At 43.8% G+C, this 22842-nt stretch overlaps 1 protein-coding gene across 2 annotated transcripts in view; it reads right to left on the bottom strand.

Annotated features, from left to right (window-relative positions):
- Window positions 1-22842, bottom strand: part of IRAG2 (inositol 1,4,5-triphosphate receptor associated 2) — an 871311-nt gene that overhangs the window by 125932 nt on the left and 722537 nt on the right. The window contains exon 29 of one of the 2 annotated variants that reach the window (XM_069228582.1): window positions 5130-5199. In XM_069228582.1, coding sequence (XP_069084683.1) covers window positions 5130-5199 — 70 coding nt within the window. Of the gene's footprint in view, window positions 1-5105; window positions 5200-22842 lie in introns of both variants that reach the window. The other variant, XM_069228581.1, reaches the window with a different exon arrangement.

The following is a 22842-nucleotide window of genomic DNA, read 5'->3' as shown; positions in this document are numbered from 1 at the left end:
GCTCTAATGTTCCTGGTACCCCTAAAAGAGCTCCTGTAGGGAGGTGGTCCGCGTCGCTATCCAGCTGTGAGAGACCAGACCCCCTATGTCCCCACTGTGTTCTTCCGGAATGCCTGGTGCTGCCTGGGGCCTCCTGGTTTACACTCTTCTTGCCCTCCATGCCCGACAGGCCTGGTGGGCTAAGGTCCCCCACCTCTGGTTCTTTGTCCACTAACCTTGCAGAGGTAGCCATTGCCACTGGCCATATCTTAAAATAAGACCTCAATGAGGGGGTAATTTTATAGTTGGGTTTGGTAGCTGGGCTTATGAAAGCTCTTAGCTACTATCCAGCTTTCCCCCTACCTCACCTCATTCTCCCTCAATACAATCTGTTGCCTCCAACCTTCCTTTCTGACAAGTTCCTACCTTTCCACGCCTGTCACCTTCCACTTGCGGGTGGGGGGGCAAGCCATGAACCCCTTTCTTGATGCCTTCCCGTCCTCTCTGCCAGCTCAACCATCTTCTTTACCAGCTCTGCGTCTCCTGTCATCTGCCAAGACTCACCAGCACTCACACTTTGCTGATTGTGCCACAGTTCCCCAGGAGGGGAACACGCACCGCTGCTCGTTGAGTCAGTCGGGGCTCCAGCACAGCTTGGGTCCAACCTGAGGCTCCGGTGGGTCTGTCGATGCCCCAATAAGTGCCTCCAGGCCCCGTGCGGTACACCCACACATCCACCGGTCATGGGCAGTGTATTTTCCAGCAACGCCGCCCGGGAGACCCAAGTGAGCGCTCTGGCGCGCTGCAGCTACCTTGCAGCCTACTATGTTCTCCCTCCTGAATTGGAAATCGCTGGTATGCACACATTAATAAAAGGTAGCTAGCCTTCCTTTTGTGGTATATAACGGGCAGTCCAAGAGGGAGGCATTTGGGAGCCCTTCCTTTATCGGAAGCATGCAGTTAGTGTGAGGGGTGGCATATAAGTAAACTTTCTGCAGAGCTGTTGGAGAAACGTGAGCAGGCTCTGTTGTTCGCTGTCCCCGGGCTTCCCACCTTCAGAAACCCATCAGTACACTCGAGATGGCAGTGTGCACCAGGGCACTCCTCCAGCTGCGCACATCCTTTACCAACGCTCATCTGGTCACTCCCAAGCTGCTGTGTGCAGGTCTCCCACGGCTACCCCTCTGCTGCACTCATGTCTCATAGTTACACCAAAGATCACTTGGGCTCTAAAAGGTTGCATGTACAGTTCCACGTTTGTCATTTTGTACTCTCTTGGACTGCAGTGTGCACAGCTGCACTCATGGCCCCACTGAAGCTCCTCTGGACACTCTCAGTGCTACAGTGTGTACAGCCCCATGTCATTTCCCTGCTGCACACATGGTCCCTCTGAAGATTCTTTGGAGACTCCGAGGCTACAGCATGTGCCAGTGCACCATTCAAGCTGTATACAGTCCACTGAAGCTCCTTGGGAAATCCCTAGGCTGCAGTGTGCACAGCTCCACTGGCCACCTCTCAGCTGCACTCATAGTCCCACCAAAGATCTTCAGTACAGTCCTGGGCTGCAGTGTGCACCCCTCAAGTTGCACACATAGTTCCATCATAGCTCCTCCGTATTCTCTTGGGATACAGTGGGCACAGCTGTACTCGTACACCCATCGAAGCTCCTCCGTGCACTACCAGGTTGCAGTGTGCATATTCCCCAGGCCATCCGTCAGCGGCGCTCCCTCAGCAGTGCATTGCAGTACATTCGTTCATGGTCTCACCCACTGTCAACATTTAAAACATGTCCTAGGTGGAGGGTAGCTGAAGCAGGAACAAGTTCAATTGTATCAACTCTTTTGATTTCCAACTGAGATTTCTTCATTATGCATATTCACGATGTAAACTGTGTGTCTGCTCATCATTAAGTTTAGCCATCTCCTAATACATAGAAAACAACTGGTTTAGCTCAGTAGTCTGACATTTCACTATAGCCGATCCCACCAGCAGTTAATGTATTTTGTTATAATTCGTCGCTCACATCTCCCCCACTCAACTCTCACCCCAGAGTTTTCTTTAAGGAGGCAGAATGCACCCAACTAAACAAAGTGAGAGTTGTCACATTGCAAGTACACCTGCTTTGAACATGAAGCGCAACCCTAGACACTGATGCTGTACACACCACTGGTGTTTTTTTTTTTTTTTTTTTAATGATCTTTGCTGCAGTTAATATGGACAGAAGTAAATATATGAACAGAAAGCACTGAACGGTTTTAGGTAACACGGCACATGACTAAAAGGAGTAACAGGACTCGTGCTGTACTTTTAGGAAAGGTGTGCTGTACTTTTAGGAAAGCATAAGGGATCAGGCAAGCAATGAAGCAGCTAACTGTATAATTTACACCATCACAACACCAACAGCATTACAACATTTTAGACCTATGCGTGCTAAGTTACTGTCTGTGCTGTGTTTAGGTGCTTGCTGTTCTGGTATGTTATCCACTGGGACCTGTTTTTCTAATGCATCATGTATGTAATTTACATGTTGTTTAAAAGTGCCCATGATTCACTTTTGACATTTCATATAAAAAAGAAATAAATATATATATATATATATATATATATATATATATATTATTTTTTAAACTTTTGTTTTTTTTAAACTTCTATATAAATGTTTTGCAAGTAATGGTTTCCCTTTTTTTTTTTTTAACCAAAATCCATGAACATTGATGGAAGATGCAGGTTTTTTTTTTTTTTTTTTTTACCTGTTCTGGAGTGTGGCATGGTTAGTCACGTCACATTAGCTGTGTAGAGAAGTTTTGCTAACTGAAGGCGAAAGGCCACAATGTTTGGTAATATTTTACCACATGGATAACGGACACTATAGTTATAGATGGATGGTTTTGTGTCTATGGGTATTTTCTGTTCGTTTAGCTGGGAGTGCCGAATAATTGTGAGCCTGTCCCTGCTTTCATAACTGTATACATGAAGGTATTTACCTTTTAAGGTCGAGCGCAAGCATACAGCCTCATTTATACTTTTAAAGTATACTTCAATGGGCATAAAGCAATTTCATTTGCTCATTCCAGTGTCATTTAAAAATCCTTCCTTACTAGTGGTCAGTCATGCCAATTAGTCTCTCCTTTTTCTCTTTGGGAACAGGGACCAACTACTATATAATTATGCTTTGTTTTGTTTATCTCTTCTATAGGGGACTTTTTTTGCTTTGTTGCCTGCTTGTGTTCAGCAAAGCTTCAGTTTTTATTTGCAGAACAGTCTTGCTCTCAACTTAGCTTCAAACAAGGCTGTAAATCAGGCTCTTGGTCACATTTGCTCTTTGTAGAGCCGAGTGTGCCTGCATGCGGTCCCCAGTGGTGGGAGGGAGAGCAGAGGCCCGCTTGTTTAGTTACTTGTTTAACTTTGGAGGCTTTACATGAATACCAGCTACATTACACAAGGACACTTTTTTTGTAGGCACAGGGAGATTAAGTGATGTTGAGCTGACACTGACTCGAACCTGGGTCCTCAGTTCCAAAGTTGGCAGCTCCGGTCCTTACACCACACCTTCTCCCTCCTCGCGAAGCTTTCCATGGAGCGCATAAGACATTCCAGCTCCTTCAATTGTTGCAGCATGGCATGTCGCACTTTATGTTTGCATATGGCAGCCACAGCATTACAATGTGCCTAAACCATAGAGTCCAGACCATAAAAAAACATGCTATTTTTAACGTTAAGAGCTCTAACTTTGAAAAAAGCGAGAGGGATTGCATTGCAAATTATTTTTTATGTTTTTTCGATAAGTGCTGCATGCCTCTCCTAGGCTCTCTTAAGAGGCATGTACAGTTGGCTGGTATGGATAGGATGATTTGCCTAGGATCAAAAGTGGCTGTGTGACTTGCAACCACTTCAGATTGCAAAGAAGATGGTAAATTTGGACAGTGGAGGCACACTGTTAATACAGCAACCCCTCTCCTGACAGCGAGTGTCCGTGCTTGACACAGGCATAAATCCTTGAGAGGGGGTCTGGGAGGCAACAGTCAGACAAAGATATGCCTCACAGGGATCCCTACTGATGTGAGCGATTATGATATATCATAATGAGAGTGTAAGATATGTTGCCTTCACATGTTAGCCAGTTTAACTCAAGTTCCAGATGTGCTGGAATGGAATTTTAGAATGAGCAACCTTGGAGGCCCAGGCTTATTCCATTATATCTGCACATGGCTGACTGCATGGCTGCTTGGTTCTAGGTGGCTTAAAACCTGAATCAGTTAATGAAGGTTGAGGTAATTGTAGTGTTTTGTTGACTATAAAGAGTCACTGTAGAGCCCACAAGGCAGGTTTGATGTGTGCATGACATCAGCCTTGTAACAGTCCTGGGTTCTAGCTGCTTCATTTAATCAAAGAAGGACAGAAGGCATTGTAGTAGCCTGGAACAGACATTACCGTAGAGCATTATGAAGATTTTCGGAGGGGGTTGCAATAAAGGAGGTGTCATTGCAGATGGTCTTGACGGTGAAGAGTAAATTTGAATGCAGTTATTTCCTACATGTTGTCACCTGCCAGGCCTCGCATGGGATTGAGGCCCAAATACTGAAAACAAAGAAGTTGTGGGCCGCCAGTGTGGCACAACTCACCCAGGAGAAGATGCAATGGTTACTTGTCCGGTGGACATCCTAAAAACATTAAGATTGAAAATACCATCAAGGTCACATTTTTACTTCTCGATCTTGAAACAGAAATGTCTCCTTTAAAGTGATTCGCCAAGGCTTTGCTACCCAAGTTCTCTAGGTACTAAAACACATATGTATTCTCACAAAAACACTGTCAACTTGAGTATCTGTTTTTCCATTAAGCGTTACAGTGTTAAGTGTATTAACGTGGACACCAGGACAACAGTCCCTGTGTTAAAACTGAAAAAATCTGCATTGGAAAAAAAAAAAAAAAAAAAAAAAAAAAAAACAGATCCACCATCTGTGAGGAAAAAAAAAAACCATGCGGCTCACTAGCAACAGAGAGAGAGGAAATGAAGAAGTCAGTCACTAAGACACATGAATCAGGGAAATGGCACACTGGTCTGATATAATCCAAAGCGACTTCTAACGAAAACACGGAACACAACTCCTTCATCAGCTGCTTACCCCCGATATTACTGCAGGTCTCACCTCCTGCTGCACATGGTTCTGTGGACTCTTTTGTCGGCGTTTCTTGACCAGATTCCTTTTCACTGTTTTCCTAAGGCAAAAAAAGTTGCAGATTAGGGCCCGCAACATGGAAAAATGCTTTACAGAAGACAAACTCAAGAAAACATTAGACTTCTAAACAAAGACAAGTGAAGAACCTGCAGCCTTTTACTCGGATGGAATGTGCAAACAATATTCCAGTGAGGTTGAAGGAGGGCAATATTTCGCTGTCACAAAAGGCTGCCTAAGAGACAGCTGGCTGCAGAGAGCCCCAAGAGCCAGTGGAAGACACCATCTCCTGATGTAGAACTGCTGCCACGCGTCCCTTTAGACCCCCCTTTTATTGCTAGCACCAGTAACGACTGCAAGGAAGCATTTAATGTAAAAGCTGGGCAGAAGCAGTGTGCCCGAAGAGAGATGCTATAGATGGATAGTTAGCAGGCACCAAGGTGTTCCTTGACGCAGATACTCTTTACCCACACAGATTCGCCTTCCATCTATACACATTTTGATGTGGTTGCTTAAATAAAAAAATATAGCATTTGAGTGACAATACTCAAGCTATTCTGCATACACCCTGATGACATTAAAAACAAAACCTACTGACCACTGCTCTGGACAATTTAAAAACAGCCTGTTAGACCGGACAGCCTTAGGATGGTCACCCCTAACTTTTTGTCTGCCTCCTTCCACTTTCTGGACACTGTTTTTGCTGGTTTTAGGACTCTGCGCACTTTCGCATGTTCCTGCCTCTGGATTTGCTGTTCTTCTTTCTCCACTTCTGTCTTTCTGCTATAACGGTTGTGCTTCTATTTAACATCAGGAAACTAGTTTCCCGATAGCAGTGAGTGTTATCACTTAAATGTGCAGTTTCAGAAAATAATATGCTAAATGTATATATTAATAAAAATCCAATTCATATCTTATTTCACATAAATTGCATAGTATTTTGAGTAAATGTATCCTGTTCCTAGTTTAATTTAAAATTGTTTACTGCTTCATGTCCAGGATTTATTGAACAAAAAAATAATATTTTTCTGTGCAATTCTAACGTGGTCACTAACCAATGGATATATAAAAACAGATCTAAAAGTTTTCAACACTGGACCATTACATGTCTCTGGGCAATAGGATAAGAGATAGCCAGTAACTAAATTAACCTGAGCTCCACTGCCTGGTAGCTAGGGCACAGAAAGGACTGACTTAACATAGGGAAACAAGTAAAGTATTTAAGCAGTATCAAAACAGTAATAAAGTTGAAAAGCAAAACAATACAAATCCCAAACTGAATTACAAAAATATGGTAAAATTTAATAAACAAAATGACACCAACATGAGAAAAATCCAATAAGGGTAACTGAGATGACTTTTTAAAGTTTTAGCAGGAATATTGCCAAGAAGCATAAATTGCCAATGGTCAAAACAGGCCAGGACCTAGGTGCAATTTGACACTGACATAAATGTAGTGCTGGTCAGATACATGAAGCAGGTTTGTCCTGGTCAAAGTTTTTACCTTTTGCCTTTAGTTCTTTAAGTCCCAATCCAGCACAGGAGTACACATCTAAAGACCCCCACTCCCAGGACTTCAGGGTAGACACTTAGGGCCATATGTATGAAAACTGGGGTCTGCGAATCGCAAATAGCGATTTTTAAGAAATCGCTATTTCCGAGTCGCAATTGGCCATGTAACAAAATTGCGATTCGGAATTAGTGATTTCTTAAAAATCGCTATTTGTGGTTTGCGAGGCCCATTTACCGAATCGCAATTTGCATTCTCGCAATTTGCGATAAAGTTCGAGAATGCACACTTGGAGGAGCCTGATGACATCACCAGCAGGAAATGAGTCATCCCAGGCAGTTTCAGGTGCCACACCCAAACCAGCATCCTGAGAGAGAGCAGCCCAGCCACATAGAGCAGCACTCAGCAGGAGCAGAAACACCTGAGCCAGAATGGAAACCCCAGGAACATCACAGGAGAAGCAGGAGAGGAAGCGCAAGCTCAAGTTTAGCTGGAGGTACTGACTGAAGAGGTAGTGAGGAGCCATGACCGCCTGTTTGGGAAATCTTCACTCCAGGTTCCTGAGAGCGAGAAAAGAAGGTTATGGCTGGACATCCAGGGAAAAATCTGCGCCATTGGAGTGGAACAGCGCTCCATAGAGGAGATTAAGAAAAGGTGGTACGACCTGCGCTCCCGGGCAAAGGAGAGGGTGGCAAGGAGACTTGCGGAGGCCAGGGGCACAGGTGGCGGACCACTAACCGAACCACCTTCCACACCACTGGAGGACCTGGTAGAATCCACACTCCTCCCTGAAGCTGTGACAGGGGTCACAGATATCGACACCTCCGGTCAACCGAGTACCAGCCAAGGTAAGTGCAATGTTGTGTGTGAACCCAATATGTGTATGCACAAAAGCCCCTTAGGAATTAGCATGTAATGTGAAGTAGTGTGTGAAGTAGTCCAGCCCACATCTTAGAAGCAACACAACAATGCATAATGGGAGTTGCAGTCCACAAACTAGTACAGACAGTAGCATAACAATGTAATGAAGCATAGTGACACCCAAGGTAACACAACACACACAACACCATGTAGAGCAGTACCTGTACCTTTATTGCCATTTACTGACAGATAATGTAACATACAGAACTGACATGCTGCATATTGTTGTTGCAGGTGGGCCAGGCCCAGCAGCCTCACACAGTCCATGTGTAGGGGAGACGGACACCCAGCAGCCCTCCGACACCAACACTAATGGGTCCCTCCACATCTCCACTGTGCGCCGCAGGCCCAGGGCACTACCACTGCCAGACTTCAGCGGCGACTCGGATGTGCAGCAGGAGGGGCCAAGCACACCGTCTGCACCAGACAGGCACAGCCAGATACAGCACAATGCAGGAGTGCCACAGTGTCCCAGCAGCAACCGCATGAGGCAGGTGAGGGTCCGTCCTAGTTCGGGGGCCTTGAGGCTGCTATGTTGCAGCAACAGCACCTGCAAAACAAGCGCATACTTAGTTTGGACCGGAACCTGAGAGTCCACAATAGATACATGATGGGCCTGCATCGGCAACTGGATGCACTGAACAGCAACATCACACAGCTGCATGAGGGACAGGTACAGGCTTCTGAGGACACTAGGGACCTTACTAGTACAGTGCGTGACCTCTGCCAGGAGCTGCGCCATGAAAGGGTTATCCGGCGCAGACATGAACACCGATTCAGGACAATGTTTGCAAGCTACTGCAGGTCCTCCAACAGGATGGCTAACTCCACAGCACTCATCGCCCGTCGCGCTGTGGCGGCACAAGTGGAGGCTGCACACACCAGCAGGGACGTGGTCCAGGGCCTTGTGCACATCACTAATGTGATAGAACTTGTCATGGGACAAAGATCTGCCACTCCCAGTGAGGTAACCTTGGGGGACACTGAGGACAGTTCTAGCCTCAGTAGTGTGGCCGTACCTGCAGCAGACACCAGACAGCGCTGTGCCAGGCGCAGCACTGCCACTGAAGGTGACATTCAGGGTCCAGTGAGTTAACTGAGCACCCGAGTGGTGTGCGTGGGAGGAGAAAGTGACTCTTGCTGCATTAACACTGGTGTTGCCACTATGGCGTAATAGTGCGTGACTCAGTTCTTTTGTTAATTTTAGATTTTTCCATCACCTGTTTACTTCATTTATCACTCATTCATTACCTGACGTAAGGTAATAAAGTTCTATCACTACAGGTACAGTTGTCAGTGGATTTTTGTCATTCATACTCACGTCTCAAATAGTTGTGTGTGATGTCGGCACGCCTTTGCCTTCCCTCTGCTGCACTGGTCCTGTCTGCTGGCTGTAGAGCTGGTATGGGATTGTCATCCTCATCTGATTCAGTGTCACTGATTTCTATAGGTATGCCCCTGGTTGTAGCTATATTGTGCAAGATTGCACAAGTAGCCACTATTCTACATGTAGTCTCTGGACTGTACTGTAGTGCCCCGCCACTTTTGTGGAGGCAACGGAAGCGACTCTTCAGCAGGCCAAATGTGCGCTCCACCACGTTGCGGGTTGCCTTGTGTGCTGCATTGTATCTCCATTCTGCTGGTGTTGCGGGATTGAGGTAGGGCGTCATCATGTAGGTGCGCACTGCGTAGGCACTGTCTCCTGGAAGGGACAGAAGGTGTGATGAGTAACTCTGCCATGGGTTTGTCATCTATGCGCCAGTGTACAGAATGACATTACCTAGTAGGTATCCTTCACCAAACTCCCCAGCTAGCAGTCTTGTGTGAATGCCGCTGTGGCGAAAGATGTAAGAATCATGTGTGCTCCCTGGGTACCTGGCCACGAGATCAGTTATGATATAAGAGGCATTGCATATCACCTGTATATTCATGGAATGTTGGTATTTACGGTTTCGGTACACATACTCTGTGACTGATGGTGGCCATATTGCCACATGTGTGCCATCTATGGCACCTAGGACGTGGCGGAACTGTGCTATCTGGTAAAACTCTATTTTTGTCTGCTGTATTTCCTGTGGGATGTGGGGGAATCCGATGTACTGTTTGAGTTTGCTTAGCATGGCGTTGATAAATGCATTGAAAAATCTGGAGTGGGTACTCTGTGACACCCCCCCAGCTGCTGCTATGACCCCTTGATATCTCCCGGAGGCGAGTAGGGGTAAGGAGCATAATACCTGCACATGGGTGGGTATGCTGTGAGTCCTTAGTTTTCTGCGCTGCAGTATGGGTTGTAGCTCAGCTATCAGATCAAGTATCATGGCTGAGTTCAACCTATACCTCTCAAATATTTCCTCCTCTGTCAGGTCAAATAGTGTAATGCGCACTCTGAAAATGCGCTCCTGTCTCCTCCTCCCTCTCCTCAAACCTGCCAAGATCCTCATCCTCCTCGCCATGACGTAGAGTGCAGCCATTGTGGAAAAGAGTCTGAGGCATTCTGGGCCTCTTTATATAGGTTGCACCTGGTTACCACCTGGTTTCACTTAGTGGTATTTTGCATGTGCAAAATGCCATTCTGCGAAAAATCGCTAATTGCGATTTTTTGATGCATCTATTTGCGATTTGGATTTTGCTAATCACATTTTGCACCTCGCAATTTCCTACTGGAAATACCGAATCGCAAAATGCGACTCGCAAAACCAGGTTGCAACGCAAAAAAATCACAAATTTAGCGATTTCTTATTTTTGGTCTGCGAATACCTTTCATGCATCGCAGACCACGTTTTTGCACTCGCAAACGGCCGATTTTTGCGATAAGCACCGTTTGCGAGTGCACAATCTTTTCATACATCTGGCCCTTAGTTACTCACTGTGTGTCAGGCAGAGGTTAGCAAGCAGGGTACAGAGCAGGTCTAGTTACCACTCACCATTTGAGTAGTTTCAGGAAAAGTTATTTTGTCGCTTCCTGTGCATGAACAAGAGGCCAGCCTTATACCTCCTTTGGGCTCCACTTCATTGTCTTGGGTAGAAGAGAGAGCATGTCCATAGGGCTCTTCTAATTTCACAGGCAGCAGGTTCAGTCCTCTTCTGATCTTCCTCATGTCCCAGAGAGTTCTGAAGTGTATGTCTGGAAGTGACATTTATACCTGGCACAATCTAATCTGTCCTTAAAACGCTCCAGAGCACAATCAGCTTTTTCACCAATAAGGTGTGAGCCATCAAAGGGTATATTTTGTGTAAATGTGCCTTTTTATGTGAACTTACACATATTAATGTTAATTGTTACTGCTTTGTATTCGAGATGCATTAAAAACAAAAAATATTTAATAATATGTGGACAAAAAAAAAAAACATTTTATAACATATGGCTCCTTCTTTAAAAACACTCCAGAGCACGATTAACATTTTCACCAAAAAGATGTAAGCCATCAAAAGGCATATCCATAAGAGAGGCTTTATGTCTCCAGAATAATCCTGTAAAATGCTTCCACTTGTGGAAGAGGCAGAGCACAATACTGGTATTATCTACCCTTCCAAGGCAAATCAGTAGTATCTAGGTAAGCAAGACGTATGTATTTGGCCACATCCTGACGATCATGAGGCACACAGGCCCTAATATCTTCCAGGACTGCTGGCAAGATCTCGCTGGCCATATAGCAGGCATGCATGTTTCAAACCAGCAAACAAACAACAGTAACTAATCTCAATGCCAAGCTAGCCAAAAATAATATTTGTTTAACAAAAGCTTCAGTCCTCTTGGACACCCTACCTGGGAGAGTCATGCAATTAGGGTTCACCTTATTGTTTGAAGTCTGAGCCACTAGGCTATCTAGTGTATGCTATTTAGTTAGAAAATTAGGCACATCAGGCACCATCTGATGGCAAGCCATCTGATTACTAACCAGTGGAAAATAACAGGGCTTTGACCAAGTGTCAATCTAGGTATCAATGAGGCCATCTTTACAGGGGAACAAGGGCTCAGAAGTCTTGGACTCGAATGAAGGCAGCTGCAATTCCAGGATATCCGCTTCTCATCAGACCACTACTGTAAATGGTGCACTCTTCCAAGTTGTAGGTAGGTGATCAAAGTGAGGAGTCCAATCCTATATCAGGGGACGTTTCACGCCCACTACCTTTTTGTAAGTCCATTTAAGAATTGTGATGACCAAATTGGGGGTGCGGGGCACCATCCCCCCTCCTCACAATTAACTACCTTTGATGGCATACATTATTCAGAACCGGAGCCAAAAAGAGAATGGAGTTGCTCTGGTAATGGTATTGGCACAGAGTTTGAGTGGTTGTACTTTAGTAATTTCATAGTGTGACATCAGGCTGAAGTTGGTTCAGGGTCAGGCATCAGAATCCACCACTGGCATGGATATTGGCACCAACAAGTAATTAGTCGGGGCAGGTCTTGAAGCAGGAGTAGATTTATGTCCTAGAGTCAGTGGTAGGCCTGAAGTGGTTCCCAAGAAGTCAAATGGAACTCCTGGCGGTAACCAGACTGGAGACCTCTACAATTCCTTAGGGCCAGAAGACATGCCAGAGTGGACCAGAAATGCTGCTTGGCATTCCTGAAGGCATCAATTTTCTGCAGCATTGATAATGGCCCGGGAAACTCTGGGCTCACCGGAATTATTTGGGGAATCGGCTCCCCTAGTCAGTGATGTAGAGGGATACCCACTGACATTGTGACACCCTCCTGTCTTCTCTTTAAATACATAGTGGTGGTATGGGGTTGAGTGCTTCACCTTTTTGAGCTTGAGTTTAGACTTTGATATGGATTTATTTCACTTCTACCATGCAGTAGACGTCAAGCAGGAAAGGCCCCTGGAGTGAGATTAATTCTGCACCCATTACCTTGATTGGTCCTGGATCGCCAATGCAGTGCCTAAGACCACTACTTAGGTTTGCCGATTTCCAGCTTTGCTTTTTGGTCTCGGATTGTCTTCAGGTACATGAGTGTGCATTTGTTGCCCAAGTTGGAGCCACAAGTAGAGCAGGCCTGTGAATGACAGCTGGTTCCCTCAGTCAGGCTTCAAACTGTCACTTTAGGAGAGTACAACATTGCCTAACATACTGAATTAAGTTTGAAAGTCATCAGAAAGGCCAATGAAATTGGTAGCACCAGGATGACTGCTTGACTCACTTGATAACAAAGATGAATTCTTTTAATTTGCATCATTAGACCATAAGTCATTTCTTTCTAAGGCTAGTTTTTTATTTATTTTTTATTTTTATTTTTTTAAACAACCCAGTCAGTTTTTGAGCTCTGCTGTATGATCCTCTCTGTGGCTGCCATGAGGTTGAGTACAGGAAGGCATGATAAATTTGTCTTTCGGTCTCTCCTGAAGTAGGTGCGTCCCAAGATTTTGGTAGATTTCCAGCAAAATGGTGCCAGTCAGGTGCCACAGCTGGCAGGGTAGGTATTTGTCCTCATTCTTCCAGTCCAGCTGCCCCCTTTCTCCTCTTGGATACAATCCTGAAGGCACCCATGGTCCACTTCATGTAAATCCCCAGAGACTTATTTCATAAGGATCTCCATGAGAATGTAGCATTCACAGTATTCCTCCCCAGTCCCTTACTATTATCTCACAACTATTATAAGTGTTTAATGTTACTGTTCTTAATGTTTCAATGTTATAATGTTTTTAGTGTTTTAATGACACTATCCATTTAGGCAATACCACTATCTCTCCCCAACTGCATGCAAACTTGCCAATTAGAAAAGAATGGATACAACCAGAAAAATCTTTCAACTTTACAAAAGTATAATTAAACAATGACAGCAAATTGACAAGCAAATCGTAACAATGAAGTGGCCAACCACTGAAAACACAGCCATTAAAGAGGAAAGACTTAACTGAATTAAAAACAAAAAGTGTTCCTTGAATATTCGTTGGCGAAAAAGTCTGATTCAAAGATTTTCTATTCTTGACTAAAAGCCACTTTGGTGTTGAAAATCTGGCTGGATACAAACAACGCATTTTTGCGACAACAACTCCACAATAACGTTGATTCATTTCTCAATCTCTGCCGTTTCATTATTTTTGGTTAATTCCGAATGATATGTTCACCAGAGGGTGGGTTAGCATTTACCTTTACATATTAAGCTTGTCAGCAAGCATATCTTGGCACCTCTGTGAGACACACACTCTGCAGTAGGACTATGTGACAATGCTATTAGGCTGGCACCTGACCACCCTTAAGCCCCTAGCTGGTATACAACATACTCCATTATAATTAAAATTAACTTTCTCACTATTACATATGTATCGCCATTTTCTCACTATTACATATGCATTGCAAAATAAATATTTTCTGTTTCTCGACACCAACAACATACAAACCACATATATATTCTCTGTCTTTACACACCAACCACATATAAAGATGTCCAGTTGACTAGATTTTTCCCTCATGTTAGGGTTACTTTAACAGTTTTCTTAATAAATAAACACCAGGCAGCCAAGACCACTTGTTTGAACTTTCCATATTGAATTTTCCCCCAACCTCATTACTCTCTCTACCCAATACACCTATTAATGCCCTTCCTATTCCTTTCCAGAATAGGACTGGTCCTTTCATTCCACTCTAGTTGATAAACATAGGAAACTGGTTGTTGTACTTGCTATTGGGCTAGCAGCCAGCATTTTCCGAGTTCTTGGTGATCATTTTCTTGGTTCTCATCTGTTCCACAAGTCACCTTTCTCTTGAACTTCATTTATTTTAAGGTTGCCAATAAATAAAAAAACAAAGGAATGAAACATTCTAGATATAACCACTGACTAGTTCTTTCACATAAGGGGAATGCAAAATAAACTATTTTGCAACTCTTCCCATCTTTTGAAATGAGAAGCCTTTTATTCATAGTTAATAACCCTAAGTTGAGGACTAGTATAACTTAATTTAAGACCATTTACAGCCTCTGCTTTTTTAGCGATTGACCAGCTAGTGGGATATAAATTAATGCGCTGCTATTGATTTGTAATTCAGCCACTCAACCTAGAATTTTTCAGCTAAAAAATCCATGTTCTGTAGATTTACATCCTTATCCTTTCCCTATTGTAAGAATACTCTTTCACAACTGTTTGTAATTTGTGGCCTTGATTCACTACTATGACAGTTCTGTGGTACCCCAGTTTACCAGTTATGTACCATGGATTTACTTTTAAATATGATTATCAACACTGGATGAATTTTAGTAAGATTTATAACAAATTCAGATTGTTCTATAAGTATCAATTTTCCCTTTACCTCTTTTACCACTTTGCTTATTACCAACTGGCTCGTTATTTGGACTCTTCCCTGGAGGCAACAGGTGATAGTGATTGACTCACTTTCCCAAGAGGAGCTATGTAGGGCAGGTGGCCCATCATGCGGTCCAGCATCACTTACATTTGTTGAACAATGCAGAGCCTCCATTACATGCATTTTTCCAATTGCCTTAGGTAGATATACATAAGCTATCAGTATTCGAGTGGTTCAAGCACTTGTGTGAAACTTATTTTTCAAAAGGTAAGCACACATTTGCAGACTGTTGTCATAACACTGTGGAGTTCATAGACTGGGTTTCATATACCTACACAATTGAAGTAACCATCAGATGCACTACCTTAAGAAGAATCTAGGTAATGACTCAGAGGAATAACCTTGTATTGACTTACTTGTGAAAAGTAGACAAATGAGTATGAGGCATTAGAATTTGGGGCAAAGAGCTGTTCAAGATCATCCTCAAACGAAGCTTCCAAACAGAAATTTGGTACCACACTACTTTTTTTCTTTATAGCATCTCATTCTCTAAAATGCACTTTCGACATGTCGCTTTGTGCCTTCCTTGGTACGTTTTCATTTTCTACACCAGTATATACTTCACGAGGGAATTACCAATTTGTAATCTTTTTAACTAAATGTAAAGTTTGTTCTATAACAGCCAGGTGTGCAATTGGTGTATTCCTTACTATTGGCCTGATGCAGGTACTTGGATTAAGTAATATACTGTAGGGACTCACTTAAGGCCTCTGTCTATTGTTGCAATTGCTATTGTTGCTGCTTGCACTGCCACAACAAGTTATCATGGTACATTTCCTACACTATACTTAGGAACCTGCACTGCTCAAAATTTAGCATGTAACCAAATAAAATAAAGGTTTAAAAAAAAAAAAAAAAAAAAAAGGATTCTCAGGAGAACTGACTGTTCAATCTGCCTGCACTACTATTTTGTTGCATCAGCTGTTGCTCATCCTTTATATCAAATTAAGTGAATTAATTTGTACTACACTTAGTGATGGAATTGTTACCAATGTCATTTTCTTACAAAACATTTCCGACATTCAGTGATCAATTGCAATCAACTCCGGTACTAGGTTAGTTAAAAAAAAAAAAAAAAAAAAAACAACACATCTGATTAATGTAATACTTTCCTCCACCCAGTAAGAAGCAAATCACACAATCTACCTAATTATAGAGCCCACTCAACACTAAACTACTATATATATCTATCCAGCAAAGGTTAAAGCGAGCTGAAAAGTTTTTGCAACAATGTCCATCACTTACAATAATCTGAAGCTGGTAGATAAATTGTAAATGAAAGGTATAACTATAACTTTAGTTTCTTAAAGTTTGTGTAGTTTAAACTTGGTTTGTATAGGGAAAATAAGATTTTCTAACTATAACTAAGCGTTCACCTTTAGCTTTTTATTGAAGGTCAATGGTTTTTCAAAAAAGTTTAATAAAAAAAGTGTTTCAAATCACAGAGAGCAGTGTCATAAGTGGAGAGTTATGTGGAGTGTCGGACAAGACAATGGAAGAGTCAGGGTCGAGTATCAGCAAGTGGAGTGCTGTAGAATACAGAGTGCTGTCATATAGTGGAGAGGAGCATTGTAAAGAAAAGTTGAGTGGCGTATCACTGAGTGTCATACAGGGTCTACTGTGGCAGAGACTGGATAGGCATAGAGTGGAGTACAGTGTTGTAGAGTAGAGTTGTATACATTGGAGTAGAGTGTCAGACAGTGGAACAGAGTATAGCACAGGCGCATAGAGTGGGATACAGTGTAGTAGAGTGGAGTACAGTGGTGAGGAGTACACTGGAGTGGGGTAGTGTAGAGTGGAGTAAAGAATTAGAGTGAATTGGCATGTCAGACTATAGTGGAGTGCAGTACAATGGAACAGCATAGCATATAGTTGAGTAAAGTGTCATAAATTGGAGTACCATGCTGCACTGTACAGGGAGTGCAGAATTATTAGGCAAATGAGTATTTTGACCACATCATCCTCTTTATGCATGTTGTCTTACTCCAAGCTGTATAGGCTCGAAAGCCTACTACCAATTAAGCATATTAGGTGATGTGCATCTCTGTAATGAGAAGGGGTGTGGTCTAATGACATCAACACCCTATATCAGGTGTGCATAATTATTAGGCAACTTCCTTTCCTTTGGCAAAATGGGTCAAAAGAAGGACTTGACAGGCTCAGAAAAGTCAAAAATAGTGAGATATCTTGCAGAGGGATGCAGCACTCTTAAAATTGCAAAGCTTCTGAAGCGTGATCATCGAACAATCAAGGGTTTCATTCAAAATAGTCAACAGGGTCGCAAGAAGCGTGTGGAAAAACCAAGGCGCAAAATAACTGCCCATAAACTGAGAAAAGTCAAGCGTGCAGTGCCACGATGCCACTTGCCACCAGTTTGGCCATATTTCAGAGCTGCAACATCACTGGAGTGCCCAAAAGCACAAGGTGTGCAATACTCAGAGACATGGCCAAGGTAAGAAAGGCTGAAAGACGACCACCACTGAACAAGACACACAAGCTGAAACGTCAAGACTGGGCCAAGAAATATCTCAAAACTGATTTTTCTTAGGTTTTATGGACTGATGAAATGAGAGTGAGTCTTGATGGGCCAGATGGATGGGCCCGTGGCTGGATTGGTAAAGGGCAGAGAGCTCCAGTCCGACTCAGACGCCAGCAAGGTGGAGGTGGAGTACTGGTTTGGGCTGGTATCATCAAAGATGAGCTTGTGGGGCCTTTTCGGGTTGAGGATGGAGTCAAGCTCAACTCCCAGTCCTACTGCCAGTTCCTGGAAGACACCTTCTTCAAGCAGTGGTACAGGAAGAAGTCTGCATCCTTCAAGAAAAACATGATTTTAATGCAGGACAATGCTCCATCACACGCGTCCAAGTACTCCACAGCGTGGCTGGCAAGAAAGGGTATACAAGAAGGAAATCTAATGACATGGCCTCCTTGTTCACCTGATCTGAACCCCATTGAGAACCTGTGGTCCATCATCAAATGTGAGATTTACAAGGAGGGAAAACAGTACACCTCTCTGAACAGTGTCTGGGAGGCTGTGGTTGCTGCTGCACGCAATGTTGATGGTGAACAGATCAAAACACTGACAGAATCCATGGATGGCAGGCTTTTGAGTGTCCTTGCAAAGAAAGGTGGCTATATTGGTCACTGATTTGTTTTTGTTTTGTTTTTGAATGTCAGAAATGTATATTTGTGAATGTTGAGATGTTATATTGGTTTCACTGGTAATAATAAATAATTGAAATGGGTATATATTTTTTTTTGTTAAGTTGCCTAATAATTATGCACAGTAATAGTCACCTGCACACACAGATATCCCCCTAACATAGCTAAAACTAAAAACAAACTAAAAACTACTTCCAAAAATATTCAGCTTTGATATTAATGTGTTTTTTGGGTTCATTGAGAACATGGTTGTTGTTCAATAATAAAATTAATCCTCAAAAATACAACTTGCCTAATAATTCTGCACTCCCTGTAGATTGTCATGAGGTGTCAAACAGTAATGAAAACTGATGTAGACTACAGAATAGAATAAAGCAGAATACAGTCTAATTGTTTTTTGTCGAGTGGAGTGGTGTACAGCACAGTACAGTGTTGTAGTGTGGCAGAACAGACTGGCATTCAGTGTTATAGAGTATAATGTCATTGAGTGGGGTGACGTACAGTGGAGTACTGAAGTGCAGTGGCATGCAAAGAGTTGCGTACAGTGTTGTATAGTGGACTAGAGTATAGTAAAGTAGAATGTTGTACAGTGGCATACAGTATATCACAATGTTGTACTGTGGACTGAAGGGGCATAAACAGGAGTAAAGTGTTGGAGAGTGGCATACAGTGTAGTAGAGTGGAGTTGCATAGAGTACAGTAGTGTGTGAAACAGTGAAGCCCTGTAGAGGTGACTGTTGTATAGTAGTATAGAGGCAAAGTCTCATACAGTGGAGTAGAGTCAAATGGAGTGGTGTAATAGTGTGGAGTAAAGTACAATAGATTGTATTGGTGTGTCTTAACAGTTAAGATAATCCCTACTCACCCCCTACTAGCTTGGCACGAGCAGTCAGGGTTACCCAGAGGCAGTGTGTAAAGCATTTGCACAACACACAACCCAGTGACACAATAAATACACCACACAGAAAACTTCACAACAAGTTATATAAAAATAAACTGCATGGTATAAAACATTAGACCAGAAATACATAAATCAGTAATACTCTGCTAGTGGTGGCTTAGTATAGGGAAATATGAGTACAGTTTTAGTATTATTATGAGTTAATTTGAGCCGCGGATATGTGAGTGTTAGTTGGATTGACTGGGGTAATGGAGGAGTGGAGGAGGGAAGAATCCAGAAGTGTTAACTGGGAGTTTATGGTAATAGGATTTGGGCTTGGGATGAGCAAAGGGGGGGGGGGCGTGGAGGAGGGAAGAGTCTGTGGAAAGGGTTAGGGAGATCATAGTAGCAGGAGGGACTTTGGTTGAGTTAAAGGTGAGATAAATCAGGGAGAATTTAGTAGGGTTGTTTGGGAGATCATGGTAGTAAAGTGAGGTTTGGGTGCGTTAGATGTGGAAAAGGAGGGAAGAACTTAGGCAGGGTTATTTAGGAGATGAAAGTAGTAGATGTATGGGATAAGTCAGAGTGGGAATGGTGGATAGATTGATAGAGACATGGCATATAGTGATGGGTAGACAAAGTGTGATATAAAATGAGAGCAGGGATTCATAAGTATCCAATATAACAACTTATCTAGGAGCTATGCAATGACCTATGAACATGTTAAGCATAGAATAACATATATATATACATACACACACACACACACACACATATATGTACATACATACACATATTTAAACCATGAGTAAATATACATTAAACAGGTTTAAAGAGTATGTGTGTTGTTTATTGTTATGACATAGTAGTGATACATATTTTCTAAAGAATTATATATAACTAGAATATACACATAATCATGAGGCAGACCCTTAGAATACATACGTCACTCCAACATGGCAAGCACGACATATAACACCAGTCGGGGCATAAAATGAACTGCAGCATGCACAATGAGGGCAAAAACATCAGGGAGGAATGTAGCTTCTCCAAGAATCACCAACACAACCTTCTACATGGCTTCTGCAGCACATCTACGATTCCTATTCAAGGTATGTGGTAATTGCAGAGCCACATTGTCAGGCACAGGAGCTAATGAAGGAGCTCCAGCACTCCTACTCCAATGACTGCAGTAAACAAAAAAGGCTGGGAACTCCAATAAAGGTTTACCTCCCTGTCCTGCCAGGCGTATTACAATTGGCTCCAAAGACAAGCCTCTATAGCCTGGAACAAAGGTATGCACATACATTGGGGGGAGGCACCTCAATATACTTCTGGCTGTTACAGGAGGAATCTCAAGCTGCTGACTGTGAACATGTGGTGTGTCTGCCTCTACAGAGTGACTCCGCTCCTCCTTGTGCTGCACGAATGCAGCCTGGCGGGCAGCGTATCCGTTATGGTCTGCCCTGTGGCAGCTCTTCTGGTGCAGGTGGCAGCCTCCCGGGGCTTGCTGGGGGTGGGTTTCCAACCGCTGCACAGTGGGGACGATCCAGAAGGTGCCGGGCACGTTGGAGACCTCTTCAGGTCTCTGGCAGTTGTCCGTTGCAGTCCCCCTCAGCTAGGGGCACCGTCCTAGAATGGGAGCTGGGAAACACACCCCACGTGCTTCTGGCAACACTGAGGGCAGTGCTCCCCTGGCTGCCCTGGTAGAGGGCTCCCGGTCAGCCTAGTCTAGAGGGCCCGCTACGTGCACACAACTCCTTCCTAGGCTGAAGCCCTCAACACTAAGGGGCTGCCTGGGGGAAATCAGATAATGCTCTCCCAGTGCTAATCAGGGGCCCAGCCCCGGAATGAACAGGAGCACGCTCCCGGCATATTTGGGCACAGCACTCCAGCCGTGTTAGATGCAGACTTATCAGCCAAATTTGGGGGCCGGGGGGAGGGAAATCACACACCACCCAAATCCGGGAGAACATCTGGGGAACTGGCAGATGTATGGAGCTAGCCACAGGCCAGAACATCAGGGTCCTGAAAGGCAAAGAGGCAGTCCTTTTTGTGGCTCAGCAGGCCTCAGGTTAGCACAATAGCAGGTCGGTCCATTGGCGGTTCCTTGCAGCATTACAGCCCCTTCAGAAGCATTTGGTTTCAGGTCTTCACAGTATCTGGGCAGAAAGGTGTCAGGGAGTAGCTGGCAGCAGGTCAACACACAGAACAGCAATCCTGATGAGCCCTTTGAGTCATGCCAGCCAGCAGGGCAACAAACAGAAGATCAGTCCTGATGAATCATTTGTGCTGTCCAGGATCCCTTCTGACAGAGGTTCAGCCCCAGTTCCAAATGTGTTCTCTCAAACCAGGGTCAGGCACCTTTACTTCTACTCAAAAATGCCTTTGTTCATGGGGTAGCTTCAAAAGAACCATTTCAAGTGAAGCACAACACCCTGTCAACCCAGCCCTGTCTCCAGACATCAGTAGAGGGTAATCGGGCCATTGTATGAAGACAGTCCACAGCCTATGTAAGGTGCAAATGACCCTCCCTTGTCCCAGGAAGGAACACTTTCAGTATGCACATTCCTCTTCTGAAAAGTATGCAACAAGTGGAGTTGTCACTCTGCCCCATACGTGGATTGGAGTCAGGCTGCAAAGCGCTAGAGTTATAAGCACAGAAAAATGCCACTTTCTAAAAGTGGCTTTTTAAAAATAGTAATATAAAAAATCCACCTACAACGGTAAGGAGGATTTTTCACTACCATTCCAAGCATACTAAACATGCCCACACTATTTCTCATAGATCAGAAGATACCACTTAAACATATGTATGAGCATTTCCAATGCAATCCTATGAGAGGAGCAGCACTAAAAGTAGTGAGAAATAGGTTATCTGTCCCTACTAGGACGTGGACACAAAGACCTATGTCCTACCTTTTACATACAGAGCACTCTGCCCATAGGGCTCTCTAGGGTCTACTGTAGGAGTGACTTAGGTGTAGTAAAAAAGGAGTTTAGGCCTTGACAAGCGATTTGATTTGCAAAGTCAGTGTGGCAATAAACTGCACACGCAGGCTCAGCAGTGGCAGGCATAAGGCAAGTTTGAAAGGCTACTACTGTGGGTGGCGCAATCTGCATTGCAAGTCCAACTGATAGCATTTAATTTACAGGCCTTGGGTATATGGCATACCACTTTAAAAGGGGCTTACAGATAAATCAAATAAGCCAAACGGGTGTAAAGCAATTATACCAAGCTGTAGGGGAGAGAGAGCACATGGACTTTAGCACTGATTAGCAGTGGTAAAGTGCCCAGAGTCCTAAAGCCAACAAAAAGAGGGCCAGAAAAATAGGAGGAGAAAGACAAAGGTTTTGGTGATAACCCTGAAGAAAGGGCCCTTTGCAACACCTTCGCAATACCAGCCCCCCTAATATTCAGTGTAATCAGAAGTATACATTACAGTTCCTTTGCCATTAGACTATAGCAGTTCGGGGAATCAGCCAGGCCTTAAAACCCTCAAAAAAATCTTGTAAGGCACCCGCAGGGTCCACCTCCCCACATTCAAGGCATTCAACGCTTCAGGTAATCTCCCCCAGGACTCCAGCTGCCCACTGAAGCAATGCTTCTGAGCGTCGCATCGGTGCCATCGTTGAGGCTGTCCCTGTCTCCACGATGACTGCGAAAGGAGTCCTCTGTGTCCGGTACACAGTTGGAGTCCTTGAGTGTACCATCGGAGTGCACCACTATCTGTCCAGTTTGTTTAGCCACCAGTACGTGTCTGGGATTCAGTTGAGCTCCACAACGATCTAGTATTCCGTAGGGGCAGTTTTTTCAGTGTATCTATCCAATCATTGGCCGCCTCCAGGGAGTAAAAAAAAACAAAAAAAGTGGCTTTCCATTGTGCAGGACTTGGAGCCGTGCA

The sequence above is a fragment of the Pleurodeles waltl genome, chromosome 4_1, assembly GCF_031143425.1.
Source record: "Pleurodeles waltl isolate 20211129_DDA chromosome 4_1, aPleWal1.hap1.20221129, whole genome shotgun sequence".
In the NCBI taxonomy this organism is placed as follows: domain Eukaryota; kingdom Metazoa; phylum Chordata; class Amphibia; order Caudata; family Salamandridae; genus Pleurodeles; species Pleurodeles waltl.
Note: the sequence above shows the minus strand (reverse complement) of the source record. Positions and strands in the feature narration are given on the sequence as shown.